Below are 16,222 nucleotides of genomic sequence, written 5' to 3' on the forward strand. Positions count from 1 at the left end.
AGTGCCGTGTGGTTCCCGACTCTTCAGAATAGGAACACTCCATATCTTTGCCATGGATGCCGTAAAAGGCGACTAAAATATTGGGTTTCTTCTTGTAGGTGATGGGCAACAACCTGTCACCATTTGAATCTCAATTCCATTATAAAGCCATACAGCTGAACGTGGCCTTTCATTCTTTTCAAGACTATCGGTTCTGTCTACCCCGCAAGGGATTATATGTATGTAGAGATGTGACATTTAACATGTAGATTCCTTAAGTAGTCCATAAAATGATTGATTGTGGGCATATATAACGTCTTTATCCCTTACGGAAGAGGCAAGGTAAACGTTGAGATGAAATTCACACAGTGTGGTAATCCACTGCCCAAAAGAAGAATTCGTTGACTTTGTGCGTGGGAAGTTAAGCAGCTGGCTTACATCGCCTTTTTTCCATAGCACCTAGTCGTAAAGAAAAGCGTATCTATAAAGATTCAAAAAGAGAAATATAAAATCTTTTTTTATTACTAGAATTATTTACCTCTATTTAAAGAGAAGTAATCGCTTTATCCGTTTCTGAGATAAAGTGCAAACAGATAACTTTGTAAGATGTTCTATTTTAAATTTAAGAAAGTAGGCATTTACATAAAATATAATCAGGCCTTTCAGGATACTGTTATCAACAATTTGTTGTCCTCACTCCACCATTTGAGATTGATCTTTTACTTTAAAGCTGTGTACATACATGCATATATGGTCACGTCTATATCCCTTGCGCGGTAGACAGAGCCAACAGTCTTGAAAAGACTGAATGGCCACGTTCAGCTATTTGGCTTAATGATAGAATTGAGATTCAAATAATGACAGGTTGCTAACCCATCGCCTAAAAAAGAATCCCAAGTTTTTAAGCCTATCCCTAAGTCGCCTTTTACGACGTCCATGGGAAAGAGATAGAGCGGTCCTATTGTTTTTTGTATTGGTGCCGGGAACCACACGGCACTAGCACTAAAGCTGTGTAGGTGTATGTGTTACCAGTTTATCCCCGTGTTACCCCGGCCAGAGACCAAATAGTTCCGTTTTACTTATAAGTACTTCACACCTACACAACTTAAAAGATCAAACTCCCGAATTAAAGTCAAATAATGAAGAGAGCACCACGAATTGATGATTACAATGTTCTGAAAGGTTTGTTTCTATTTAAGTTGAATGGTTACTTCCTTTAGATTGAAATAGAAAACTTTAACTGGTTTTACGTTCGTGTTGCATTATACTATTTATAAATACTTCACACACGTAATGTACGTACGTACGCTTGGTGACCACGGATCAACGTAACGTATTATAGATTGTACTCATATGTTTATGTTTGTATTTATGTTTTTTGTAAAATATTTCCATAATTGAGTTAGTTTCCCACATCGCAACTCATGTAAGATACATTTAACATGCTGTGAAAAGTTTATGTTGATAACATTAACTTTTTTACGGCTGACAGGAACAGTGATACATTATTTATTAGTTTTATGACCTTTAGTCGTCTTTTATGAACTTTCAGAATTAAATATGGGGTGGTTCTTACTATACAAGAAATGTGAGCGGCCGTGGAGGTCCCCGGTTAAAATTTGATACGCATAAAGGTACAGGTTCTAATTCCATCTCAGCCATGTACCAAGAGTTTTTACGAAGTCATGCAAAAGCGGTTTAGGTTCCCCTACAAAGGTTGCGAAGGTCAGACGGTCGTCGCTTTGTGTAAAAACCTGATTTACCCAATCTATGGTCAAGTACCCTGGTTCCTCTTCAAAGAGGTGAGGATGCAACCAGGATGATAGCCAGGAGGAAGAGGATACTTTGCAAGAAACCTGGCTTATAAAATTATCTTTCGCTGTGGAGACAATACCCTGGGTATTGTCTTCACCTAGTTCTCCACTCGTCCTAGAAGCAAAGAACTTAAGTACCTTCTTAACCGAAAAAGCTTTGCAATACAGCTGGGAATAACTTCCATTTTGCCGTGTCGTTCCCGGCAATATAAAGAAGAATGGGACCACTCCATCTCTTTCTCATGGATGTCGTAAAAGACGACTGGCTGCAAGGGATATTGACGTGTTTATATGTGTGTTTGTATGTTCTATGGATAAAGTGTAGGTTAAAAATTAAACCATCGTAGCTTCCGAATAAACTTTTATTGGACAAAGATCGCCGCGAGGCCGTTATAATTTACATCAACGTTACTAGTAAAATACAATCAATTTATTAATTAATTCAACTAACTAACGTTAAAATACATAGTCACACCAGCCCAAATGTACCCTAACACGTTATGTATATCAAATATCATAAAAATAAACATCTTATGTTATAATTTAAATTTAACACTAGAAGGTGACATAAGTTAGGTTTTTGTACGTAAACGGGATTTAGTTAATGTTTCACCGATTCGATAGAAACTCGTACGCTGGTTTGCAAGTCACTTCACCGGTTGGGAGTGAGATGAGTTGCGGGTAGGAGGAGGAGTTATAGAGCGTTGATAGTTGTGGCGGGTGGACGACAGATGGCGCTCCTGAGATATGACGGTTGTTGGTGGTCGCGCAGGTCTAAGGCTCGTCCCGCGATGGGTCACTTTCTGTATAAAAATACATTGAATTAGTATTTTAACGCTACAATATTTATTAAACACCTTATTTTAGTACTTGGTACTGTTTTTTTTTTTAATATTCAATGTTAGAGCCGGTTCATACAAAGACGAGAGAGGACGCAACGCTGCACGAATATTTTATTTATTTATTTAAACTTCATTGCACAAAATACAAATATATAGCACAATTGGCAGACTTAATGCTAGAAGAAGAACTTTATGGGGTGGTCAAACTAAATAAACATATTTATACCTGCACAAAATATAAAATAAATAATAAACATATTTAAAAAACCACAATAAATAAGCAACATATATAAATAAAGAGCGATTCATAATTCAACTGTATCTTCTACATCATTTCTGTCTTGTGTCTGTACTAACCCTTACAACATTCGTGAAGTGAATTCGAGCGGAGATATGATGTTACACTAACACTTAGCTACGCTTCTTTAAGGAATTCGTAGGATCTCAAACGTTAACATGAAATTTTGTGAAAGTGACTAGTTACAAATTAAGTACAAATATTTTGTAGTGCAAATCGCAGAGTAAGCTCGAGAAATAATTTAAGGACAGTAGAGTTACGTATAAGGTAACAAATCAAGTATGTACATAAGTATTTGACAAAACTAATTTGTGTAGTGCGATGAAAAAGTAAATCTTTATTTCAGTGCAATATATATATGTATTATGTTTTCTGTGTTTTGAAGTTTATGCATCGTGAGACGTGCACAGATGATTTGTCAGCATTATTAAGTATCCTTCCCTGTAACTATTCATAAAATATTTGAACTTGATTTGTACGGATCTTATACGAAATAGTTGCATCGTGTGAGAACTACCTTATGTTCTAAAACAACAATATGTACATTACACACTCGCTTGGTTCATGAGAAGGTAATCACACTGAACAGGAACTTGCTACTACACAAACCTACCTGCTTAATCTGCCTTAAAATTAGACTGATACAATACACCGAAATTCAATTCACCTACATCCGATTTTTTCACGCCGTGTGGTTCCCGGCACTAATAAAAAAAAAAGAATAAGGCCTTTACACCTCTTTCCCATGAATGTCGCAAATATCGACTATCGGATAGGCTTATTAACTTGGAATTTTTCTTTTAGGCGATGGGCTAGCAACCTGTCATTATTTGAATCTCAATTCTATCAAGTCAAACAACTGAAAAAGGCTAATCGGACTTTCAAGACTGTTGGCTCTGTCTACCCCGCAAGGGATATAGATGTGATTATATGTAAATCATGTTTAGTTTATAATAATTAAGACGATGTTATCGATTGTAACCTTAAGTCAACTAGGTAATAAACAAAATTTCAGATTCAATTGACTAAAATGGTATAATATATATCCAAATCTTACGATCGTTTAGTTGAAAATATCATATATTGGCACTTACATTTCTATTGTACATTAGAAACTTTACGTTCTTCAGCCAATAATAGCAGTTTTTTTTAAATATATTAAACATTTATGTTGCCTCCAAATTACATTATCTATGATAGATATATAAGATTTTTTGCAAAACAGCAAACTGTTATGATATGTTAGATAAATGGAAACCATTCACAAAATCTATTATTATACCTATAAATAGACATAAATATAGTTTATAAATATTACAATATCAGTGAATACGATTTTTATAGCTGTGTATTTTTGTGGCCTCTATGTTAACCAATATTTGGCTCTGTCTTTACCACTGGAGATAAAGACGTGTTGGTAAGTTCAACGTGTTCATTTGCCATAAGTATTAATCGTAAGTGGTTGATTTCTATTGAATATTTCTCATTGGGAACCATTTAAAACAGTTGAACGTGGCCTATCAGTATTTTCAAGACTGTTGGCTCTGTCTAGCTACCATGGGATATTGACGTGATTATATGTATGTATGTAGAAATCATTTAGTTAGAAATTATGAATATAATAAGCACTTCCGTTTGACCTCCAAAACCTTTGCAGGGCAAATTTTATTAATCGATATTGGATCATGGTAAAAGCTACACTACTACAATGTGCCCATTCCCTTAGTCGCCTTTTACGACATCCACGGGAAAGAGATGGAGATTCTGAAGCTCTGGGTATCACACTGCACTCAATAAGCACAAGATATTGATGTTTAAATGATCTGGCGGCTAAATCGTATAAACTTTATAATCGATATCTTCCAAACGTTCAGTTCACCGCGGGCACAGCACTAGCAAACAAGGTACAAAGCGGATGTTCGCGTGATTAACTCACAAGTTGTGAGACTGTTTGTTCGTTCCCAGCTCGGAAACTTTAAATCCGCACAGCCGCCGTAATTACCCGCTTTGTGTTTTATTTAATATCCATAACTACTTACTTTTATGCTGGTCTGATAGCAAAGTATGTGCCAGTTGACTCTATTCCCGTGTAAATCGTAAAAGCCAGTCAAAGGAAAAACTAATAAACTTTGGAATCTTCTTTTAGGTGATTGGCTAGCAACCTGACGCTATCTGAATCTCCATTGCAACAATAAAGCATCTTGGTGAACGTGGTCTTTCAGTATTTTCGAGACGGTTGACTGTGTCTACCCCGTAAGGGATACAGACGTAAATACGTAATGTATGTATGTGTAACTTCTCATTACAATAGTATATTTCTGCAAGTTTGTACCAAACGTTTTTGCCAAAATATTTATTGAGAAAGTTGTATTGCTTTTAAAGTTTTTCATTTAGTCTTCACAGATGTTACTAGTACCGAGTTTGGCCTTAATTTAATATGGACTATTTTATGAAGACTTTTACCAGCTAGCGTATAAATTATAGTTAAATATTTTAATTCAAAACTTTCATAAGCTCCCCACGATACCCACGGTGAAATTGAAGGTTTTTAGAATATGAAAGATACTATTTGCTTCAAATCTGAAATTGTGAGCGAATAATTTGTTTTGGTATCAAGTACTTATTTGTAAATCTGTAATTATAAAATAGAATATTTTATTTGTGTAATGTGTAACTCTAACTTATTGGACGATCAATATAAAAAAAGTTTTCAATTTACTTTGTCATTATAATTACACTTGCTACCATACAAATAAAAATTAGAACAATTAGTTACATAATTAGATACTTGGTAATTATAACCCATCATTACGGAGTTTCCCTTACGGAGCTTGTTTCTTTAGTCGTATTTCACGGTAGGTGTAATATCACCATTACTTTTATTCACGTTACGAAGTCAGTTGGCAGTATTTAGATATGCGGTTTATTGTTTAATAGAATCTCAAGGGTATATTGCCTTTTATATGGGAAATTTTAGTAAAATTCGCAAGCATATTAGCGTTAAGGAACATTTTTTCTCGGTAATCAGTTTTTTTGATACGGCTGTACATTACGTTGTGTCTCAACTTATTATGTCTTTATTCAACAATCAAAGATTTTTATGTCTGTTAACAACAACAAATTGGAAACTCCTGAACCAATTTGTGTGATTTTTGACACAAAGATTCATATCTTCGGAAGAGTTCATGTCTTCCGAGAACCGTGCAAAAGACTAGATTAATTACATTTTTGGTATACAGATATTTCTGATTTAAGTGTAGGTAGTTTGGACTTCATATTATAAATACATATATATACATATATATATATATATATATTTATATATATATATATATATATATATATATATATATATATTTATATATATATATATATATATATATATATATATATATATATATATATATATATATATATATATATATATATATATATATATATATATATATATATATAAATATATATATATATATATATATATATATATAATCATGTCTTTATCCCTGACGGGAGAGACAGAGCCAACAATCTCGTGAAGACTGAAAGGCCGCGCTCAGAACTAGGGTTTAATGATAGAATTGGACTCAAATAGTGACAGGCTGCTAACCAATCGCCTACAAGAATAATCCCAAGAGTACCCGAAACCGCCGAGCTTGCATGAAGAGAGTTATGAACGTGGATGAGGCGAAGGAAGTATGCAGAGATCGTGACAAGTGGAAAGATGTAGTCCCTGCCTACCCCTCTGGGAAAGAGGCGTGATTTTATGTATGTATATATGTAACAAATACCTGTAATATTTTTATTACCCTCCCAGGAAGGCAGTGGGGTGCTGGCCGTGTGAGCAATCACACGGCCAGCTGCGTTCGGCTTCAGTTATAGAATAGAGGTAACTGACCCCGCTTTATTTTCATCTTATAACTAGTTTATAAGCATATATCTATCACTAGCTTACTACTAAAATCAACTGATATCTAAATATTTCCTCATAGTGTAAAAACTCAACTGATATCTAAGTATTTCCTAATAGTGTAAAAGCGATGAATATTCTAAGAGTTAACTACTGAAAATTATTTAGTTGACGAAAAAGCCCTTGTAAATAAATGTATTTGCAATTTTTGTTACCTTGTTTATTTTAGATTACACTTGGTCTTAGTTTAGTCAATAGTTTTGGAGCTTGTTTCTCTTTTTATGTGCAATAAAGAGTTTTCAAACAAACAAATACTTTTAAAGCCAATAACAGTATTTTTATGGAAAAACTGATGGCTTGCAACCTGTCACTATTTGAATCTCAATTCTATCATCAAACCAAAAAGCTGAACATCTATCCTAGGCCTATCAGTATTTTCAAGACTGTTAGCTCTGTCTATCCCGTAAGAGATATAGACGTGGCTTTATGTATGTATGTATGTTCAAGGAAAAATGACATTAAGAAATTACTGTAGGGTTTATCACGTAAAGCAAATAGAAGATCATAAAGTTTGTTCCTTAACGTATTAATTATATTTCTAAACATGTATAAATTTAACAGTTTCCTAAACCACTAACACCATACACCAATTACGATCTACGAGACATGAACCACTGAGACAAACATCAAACACTGGAAAGGAGAAAGAGACAGTTAGAGAAGAAGAAGAGAGTAGGGTGGTGAATCTATACTACGTTCTAAATACGGAAGAGAAGTGCGGAGAAGAGTGAGAGAGACCACGATACCAAGAGACAAGCGTGATCAAGGAGATTATATTTATATAGAGATTGCACAATGAACGTCAAATCATTTTCTTAATAAAAAAATCGCTTATAATATTAAAAGAAACAAAATATAATGTATCTACTAATCATTAAAAAAAAAACAATTAATTATATTGAGTTGGCGTAATGTGAAGTCTGCACAACGTTTTTTTGGCATAAACATAATTTCGTATAACTTTTTTTTCGTATAACTAACCAAGGGAAAGACGAAGGTCATGTTACGGAGATGGCAAGTGGTTGGAGAAAAATCTTACATAGTGTGCCGACCCCACAGGGAGTTGGAAAAGTTACGATTACAGTATGCCAAAAACGTAGTGCAGTCTTAAAAATATGCAATCGAAATGCACTCTTTAAATACAATGTAGTCGACAAAATTATGAAAATTTGAAGGTAAATGCTGCATCAAGTAACTCTTTTTAATCAATAAAAACCATAAATAATCTGCCTTAAACAAAAAGTTACCAAAATATGAATCAAATTATTTTCGTTGTGCAATCTCCATAATTTCCAAGCTCCCGTCGTGCGTCAGAGCCGGCCGACCGGCAACCGTTACCGTGGTCGTCCCTGTCCGGCGCCGGAGACCGTTTGCCCCACATCCCTCTCAGGTTCGTCCAGCCGGGCTCCCGTTTCCAGTAATACGCTCCTGTTGACGCCATTTTGTTAGTCTAAGAGCTCGCTGTCATTTTTATTGTTTTTTATTTTCAAGAAAAACATATGTTAAATTAATATTTAAAAAAAATATATAAAGATCTCGCTGTCATTTTTATTGTTTTTTTTTTCAAGAAAAACATATGTTAATTAAATATTTAAAAAATATATATAAAGATCTCGCTGCCATTTACAAGAACATAAACTTTACGAAATAAAAATGTATTGAGACATAAAAATAATCAAATTACAACTATAGGTTAAACCGCTTTACAAATACTTAAATTCGTCTCAAAAACTAAAAAATGTTTAGGAGAAGACGAACCTGTATTGTTTTTTCAACAAAATTGTTTTAAATTGTGGTTGTCTAGCTTCATCTTTAGAAAATAAACCTAGTAATGTATTCCTTTCCACAAAAATATTTTGCAACAAATTATTGTAACAATTTTAGTACACAGTAATAAATGACTTTGTTGAAGTTTGTATAACTGGAAAAGTTTATATACCTAACTAGATAAAAAGTTTTTGCAAAAATATTTCTTAAAAATTGTTAGAGTTAAATATTCTATTAATTTTGTTGGCTAGATGAATTTTAAGAGACGAAGTCGCGTGCAACGAGATCTTGGACTGTATTGTAAATGTCAAATTCAATAGCAAACTCTTTTCATCGATCCTTTCAGCAATTTAATGATTGAACCCGCGCACCTGTGCTCCTCAACTTTTGAACTTCAACAAATCTATCTTCCGACGAAAATCCAATCTTATAATAAATCATTTAGGTACAAAATTGGAAAGTTTCTAAAATACCTAGCTTTTGACAAACATACTTCGTTGATTCTGAATCGATTGGATCGCAAGCAGCGCGTGTTGTATTGTATTGTATTGTATTGTAATGTGTCACGTGCTTGCAAATAGACGGTTTTGTTTTCGAGCTTCGCTGTGGCGGAGACATCGTTAATTTAAAACGAGATCAGAATACGTGAGCGATTACGATCCAATAATAGTCAATTTCAATCGAATAATTTATGTGATTTGTAAATGTAAATTACAATATCTAAATGCTGATCGAAATTTGGCGACCTGAAATTATATCGTTATGGTTAAATTAATGCGGAATGCCGCGGGAAATCGTCCTAATGAGAGAAAACGTCGCGACGCCATATTGGCGGAGATTCCAATTTGAAATGCCGCCAGAGTTATTATCTAATTCGTCGGGTTACCAGTCGCCGCCCGCGAGCCGGCAGCCTTCCCCGCTATTTATTTTATAACAATAATAGGTAAATTCTTGAACGCGTAAAATAACAACGGAGCACTTAAAATCGAAACAATTCAATTACATTTGGAGTCATCAAAATTCCATCCAAATTGAGTTAATTTATCAAGGACTCGGCAATACGATTGTAAATATAAATAAATCAATCAAATAAATGCCAATTCAATCGATCAAACGTTGTAATTGGTGCTTGAGGCAGTTTAAAAACGGCTGGGTGAAGTTATGCGGCAATCGATGTTGAAAACTGTCGAAGTTACACTATTCTTCAACTAAGAATCGATTATGTCGAACTCATCGCAACCATTAGTGTCTCGAGCATTGAATCGAAACCATTTCAAGACAAATCGCTTTACCAACTCAGCTCAGTGTTTCTCAAAGTTCAGCGGCAATTTTTTTCTTGTTTCGGCCTCTGGAGACAAATAACGCGGCAACATCGTCGAACATTTGTTTCTTTTTTATAACTATTATTGTTTATTAATTTTACAAGAAATTTTTCAATTTTGATTTTGCAAGATTGAAGCAAATTCTTAAAATAAGAAAATATTTTTTCAAGAAAGGCTTTCTTTCGCTGCATTTCTAGCAGTATTTGAATTAATTTCCAAACTGAATACATCGTTATCGTTCGATCGTTCGTTGCAAATTCAGCAACACAGCAGTTAAGGATGCAACCGGGTAACACCTGCTCCGATGAAGAAGAATATTTTCATTTCATTTTTGAATTGCGATTTTTACATTCGAATCGAGTCATCTCAAACTGTTCATAATGTTTTTTTTCGATTGCGGTTTTCCATGTCACTAAGCGGTATGATAGAAGTAAACTTTTGTTCTTTCTTATAAAATTTGATTTGAACGTTTCAAATGTTCAAATTTTTATTATTTGAAACTAAACATTATTTGAAAATCTAGGGCTTTTAAATGCCTTTCATTCTTTATTGAACTTTGGGAAGAACTGCCGTGTTTCTCCGCCAGTCGGTGCAATCGATACAAATTGACGTCGGGAAAGTCCGCCACAGGTTTGCTACAGTTTAACGTCACTTTGGCGATTGTCTCTTACACTATTCGATTTAGAGAGTCAACTACTCGGAAAGTAATCGAAGAAAATGCTAGAAGGTATCATTTGACTTCTAAAAGAATCGACAAAGACCGCTCACCGTCATTTGATGGTTTGTACAGAAACTCGCTCATGAAATTGAATTTAAGAATCGATGTAAAATAAGTATGACTTTCAATATACATAGATTGATTGCGTTCACGCAGGCATTTAAGAAATCGGAACAGAACAGGCTAAAAAATGTGAGTAAGATTTAGGGGGGTTAAAAGAAGGGGATGAAAGACTGTATTAAGTATTATTTCGGACAAACGGAAGGGCAGAAACGGGAAGAGATAACAAATTTCAACATTCATAGAAGAAGCCGAAAGAATTGCGACAGATAGCTACTGTTTTACGTCTCTTGCCACTTGAGCTAATAATAAAATAATTACATGTTACAAAGTCTTTAACGGCTTTAGAGTCTTTCAAATTTAACTGAGTATACATCCATTTCTCTTTAAGTTGCGCCGTAAAATTTAAATACACCAAAAATATTTAATTAGAGTGTTTAGTCTCCGTTATTTATTCTATACATTTTCTTTACGCAATAAGACGTGGAAAAGGTTTGTCATCTTACGTTTTTCGAGGTTAAGTCTCTCAATACGGATATAATTTAGAAGAGAAGTACGATCAAAGTGTGTAGTATCCATTACCGCTGTTGTAGTGAGCCGGCTTGACGGGCCGCTTGCCCCACGCGCCGTGTAACGCCTGCCACGCCTTCTTCTCCGGAATTTCTATCGCTGCCTGCTCCGCGCTGTCAACCTGTGAAGGAACATAGAGTTAAATTGAAACTATACAATTCTAAACATTTATTTTACTTTAGCTAATTAGTTAACAATTGTGGGAAACGTATTCAATATTATGTCTTAAAAAGGGAGATGTTACCAGCACCCGTAATCGTAGAATATACATGGAAAGAGTGATGACCGTGGAGGAATCGGGAGAGGTCTCTTAGGATCGTAGGAAGTCCAAAGTTTCTGTCTACCTTTTCCATATTAACATGCGGTAAGATTTATTTTAAGGTTCTAATACAACAGTTGTTTGTATTAGTTTAAGGCTCATTGTAAGTGAATTTAATTCTTTATGAGTCAATAAAGATCTTTAAACCTACAGTTATTTCCATGTTAGAAAAAAAAAGAAAAATGTTACAATAGCACCGAAGTTAATTCAGGAAATAAAACTGCTAGTGTCATGCTCAAAAGATGACGGAAATACTCTTAAGGTGGAGTAATTGTTAACAAAATACTTATTTATTACCAAATTAAGTTACAAGCGATTAGATTCATGGGCTACACAAAATCCATTTAAAAACAGCCTTCAACAAATTCAAAATTTTTATTCATCAACAAAAACGAGAAATATCAAAAATGACAAGATTTTATCATAAACACACAAAATTAAAAGAACTATCTATTAATCTCTCAAGAGTCACACGTACTCATTTTAATACGCGTTCAATATGTTTTATCTGCAAACTGTTTAAGGCTTCGTTAATACAAATCCTATTATAGGAACATTTCTCCTGCGCCTGAGAAGCATCTGATCGAACAAGATGTGACGTCAGACCATGCATGTATTTATATGATGATCATTCTAGGTACAACTTGCGCATAAAAAAATCTGAAGTGAGTTAGAAATGGCTAAAAAATGGGGTCAAAAGATCATGCTAGTAATAAGAAGTAAAATATCCGCTCAAAAAACTTGAAGAACAGTGAAATAGGTTTATAGAAAAGATACATCCAGGAAAACTATTAAATAAAACATAAAAGAAAAAATCGAAAATTTACCTACCAAAATCAATGTCGTAACGCTGATATGAGAAAGAAAAGATACAAGGACATGTAATGACATGCAAAAGAATTATTTGTCTAAAGGTAAAAGAAGAGATACTGAAAAAATATTTTAATGTACGTAATGCTTGCCGCATGCCTTCATAACCATTCCATGCTTCATGCAAATAACGTCCCTTTAACGGGTCCGAATGGGAATGGCTACCTGTTGTGAGGGAATTAGTTGTTCGATAGCCGCTTCCAGGTCCTCATAGTCGGTCTCAGTGTTAGCCCGCTTACCCCATGATCCGTGGAAGTTTGCCCATTTTTCCTAACAAACAAATATGACGTCACTAAAACTGATTTCAAAGTCTTTATAACTGGGGTGAATGAAAAGATCGTTTTACAATTCGTGGTCTACTTTTCGTTCTTTCTTATTTATAGTTAGTTTAGATATAAACGTTTTTATTTTGACATGAAACTTACACGAAGCAATGATACGTAATAATAGACTTACCGGTGCACGTTTTCCCCAAGCAGAGCTCATGTCTTGCCAGCCCCTTTTACCCCACGCCGAGCTCATGTCATTCCACCCACGCTTACCCCAAGCAGAACTCATGTCATTCCAGCCTCGTTTACCCCACGCAGAACTCATATCATTCCAGCCCCGTTTACCCCAAGGAGTTTGCGACAAATCACTCCAAGCGCGCTTGCCCCAAGCTGAGTTAAGATCTTGCCATCCCCTTTTACCCCACGCTGAATTTAAGTCCTGCCATCCCCTTTTACCCCAAGCTGAGTTAAGGTCCTGCCAGCCTCTTTTACCCCAGGCCGAGTTGAGGTCTTCCCAGGCGCGTTTACCCCACGCTGAATTTAAGTCCTGCCATCCCCTTTTGCCCCAACCGCCGTGTAAACTTGACCACGCGCGCTTGTCTTCTTCTGTGAGTTCGACATCGTTATCCGTCTGTAAGCAAAGACAAAACAATGAGATATTTTAACGGTATGTATGTAAGTATAATTAAAAGTAAGTATGTATAAAAAGTATAAAAGGGCTTTTGATATGATGTGAGACAGTCAGGCGTAATAGGACATCTTTCTACCCTGTCTCTCATCTTTGTGTGTCCTTGCACCCTCTGCCATTATGATTCTGGGCCTGTAGTCCGCATATATTGTAATTTACTGTACTGAATTGAGATTCAATTAGTGAAAAGATGCCAGCACCTTATGCCAGAAAAAAGAACCCTATATTTATTAGCCTATCCCTTACACGTCTTTTACGACATTCATTTAAACGCTAGACTGTTGGCCCTTTTTACCCCGTAATAGATAAAGTCGTGAGTATGTATGTATATATAACTTACTTCGGGCATACCAAGTTATGATAACATTTTACTAAAATTTTATCAAATAAAAGGATCCCATAGAGTAAAAACCGCGTATATGCACCATTATCTAAAAAGGTTTCACAAAAGGCTGGTAGGCAGTAACTTGTACAACAAATGGCATTGGAACGATTGCAAAGTACCGGAACGCCGTAAAGTTACCGGTATTGTACCGGTACCCGTGTCGTAAGTACGCTGTTCGGATCTAGCGAGTTAGTCCTTAGTTTATACGCGACTGCCCATAAAAAGTTTTGTTTTTTTTTACTATTTGCAATAGAAAAGGTTTTAGTTCTGATGCTAAGTTATTATCTATAGTTCTATTTGATTTGAATTCTACACTCTAACATTATATATAACTAAGTTGGTGATGGTCGTCTGATGTTTACCAACTAAAAATAAAACAATAAAATATTTAAAGTCAAAATCGTTAATTTGAATCCAAATATAATCGGTAACTGGTAATTTGCGAGTAGATTAAATTGTTCCTAGAAATATTTCAAAATTTATTTTCGTGAGGTCGCAAGGTTTCTGATTGAAATAAATTAGAGGAAAAATCGTTACAATGTTCCTAGCTTAGCAGGTGATTGACACAGCATTGAAACTTCGGTTTTTTGGGCATTCGATTTTCTCATTTCACAAATTCAATAAGCCAAGTTAATTAGGTACAGAAAGAATAATGGAAACAGCCAGTTAAATTGTTAAGTGAAATTTGTTCCTTTATAAATTAATTCAAAATTTTTATTTTCCCTTGTAAAAAGTTATTTATATCGAATCTGAAATAAGGCTAAATAATTTCGCTTTATCTATCCGTTAATACCTACACATCTATAAATTGACAAAATATTCCAAAGAAATATCTGTAAAATATCGGTTAAAGTTCTTAGTTTAGGCAAAAGAGCTTACTAAAAAGTAGTCTTAATACTGAAGACGCATTTGACTGGACACCCCCGGGCCCCGAAGCATAGAAGCAGAGGGTGCAACTTACCCACGAAATAAACACAATATTCCAGAACACAACTCTTTCTTTCTGGCTCGGTCGGTTAAAATACCTCTGGTCGCCTCCAACCGCCTAGAGCATAAAATCTCTATAAAATCTTTGCTGAATTATCTCCACACGAGTGAGCAGAGATCTTGGTTATTCTATTAAAGCGTTTGTTTCTACTCAGAATGTTAATTGTGTCTCGGGCGAGGTGGGGGCTTAGTTCAAGAGGGTAACAGGCTTATAATTTGCTTGAGAAGGTACGTTACAAACTGCGGAAAGTGTCAAGACGTTGGTAACAGGCGCCATCTTGTGATATTATTCTCACGTTGGAGGCGTGATTCGATGATGTTTTGATTTTGGAATCCGCTTATAAGGAATTATGACGAAAAGACTCTTTGTGTCTACACGGGTCTCCTTCGAAAGGCCTGTGTTGCACGATGCTTGAATCGTAATAAATACTTAAATTAAAACAATACAGTACTTAACGGCTGTTTTAAGAGGCGACTGTTGGAATATAACGCGACTTGTGTTTTATACAATTTCCTAGTGTAGCCAAGTTGGTTTAGGGTTTTCTGTTAGCAGTGTTGAAGACTTTAGCCGGGAGATCGTAGGATGATAATATGACCCATCAGGGAACACCAGAAAAGTCAGATGGATGAGTTTCGTGCTGTTTTGTATGTGTTGAAGCTCCCATTCATCCTCCTTTGTGCTGTATTGACGAAATGAACGCGTCCGATTGTTTTTTTTTTTACTTTTCTATTTTCGAATTAGAATCAAGTTTTATTTAATATTATTATATATATATATTAAAACAGATCCGCTTTTTTATTTTAAAAATCCCTAATAATTATAAGCGACACTACAAGACGGTATGCTTTACTCTAATGGTGCAATAGAGTTTTATCTTTCTATCTATTACTGTATCAAGTCTACATAATACATACATAAAATAATGCCTCTTTCCCGAAGAGATAGGCAAAGATTACATCTCTGTGCTAGCCACAATCCCTACATAATTCTGTCACTCGTCCACATTCTTTACTCTTTTCGTGCAAGCTCATCAACTGATGATATTTTGATAAAGTGTATGTATAAAGACTCGATAAACTATCTAATCTATATATCTATATACATACACTTTATCGAAACGGTGTCTTTGCATTGTTTAAATAATATTTCCATGCACACAAAATTTAACGCGTGTGATTGTCGCTGTAAGTGCAGCCCCACCCTACTCCGCTAAAAGGCGGTTTCCAAGTTTCCCGCGTTTTTTCACAAACTCCATTCCACAATACCTCCAAACAGCTTTGTCTGGCCATTACGAAGTAACTGAATTGTAACTGTTGCGTTATTTTCTACAATTTGCTATTTAAGAAGCCTTTTGTGAAAAAATACC

The 16,222-nt window shown here is 35.0% G+C and overlaps 1 protein-coding gene across 3 annotated transcripts in view; it reads right to left on the reverse strand.

Moving 5' to 3' along the window:
* Positions 1-2,223: 2,223 nt before the first annotated feature.
* Positions 2,224-16,222, reverse strand: part of LOC106139144 (prothoracicostatic peptides-like) — a 66,021-nt gene continuing 52,022 nt past the window's right edge. The window contains exons 3-7 of one of the 3 annotated variants that reach the window (XM_060950329.1): positions 12,983-13,426; positions 12,692-12,796; positions 11,350-11,458; positions 8,239-8,328; positions 2,224-2,596 (exon numbers count right to left, since the gene is read on the reverse strand). In XM_060950329.1, coding sequence (XP_060806312.1) covers positions 2,568-2,596; positions 8,239-8,328; positions 11,350-11,458; positions 12,692-12,796; positions 12,983-13,426 — 777 coding nt within the window. In that variant the 3' untranslated portion in view covers positions 2,224-2,567. The remainder of the gene's footprint in view (positions 2,597-8,238; positions 8,329-11,349; positions 11,459-12,691; positions 12,797-12,982; positions 13,427-16,222) is intronic. The other 2 variants (XM_060950331.1, XM_060950330.1) reach the window with 2 other exon arrangements.

Source organism: Amyelois transitella, chromosome 21, assembly GCF_032362555.1.
Source record: "Amyelois transitella isolate CPQ chromosome 21, ilAmyTran1.1, whole genome shotgun sequence".
NCBI classification, from domain to species: Eukaryota; Metazoa; Arthropoda; class Insecta; order Lepidoptera; family Pyralidae; genus Amyelois; species Amyelois transitella.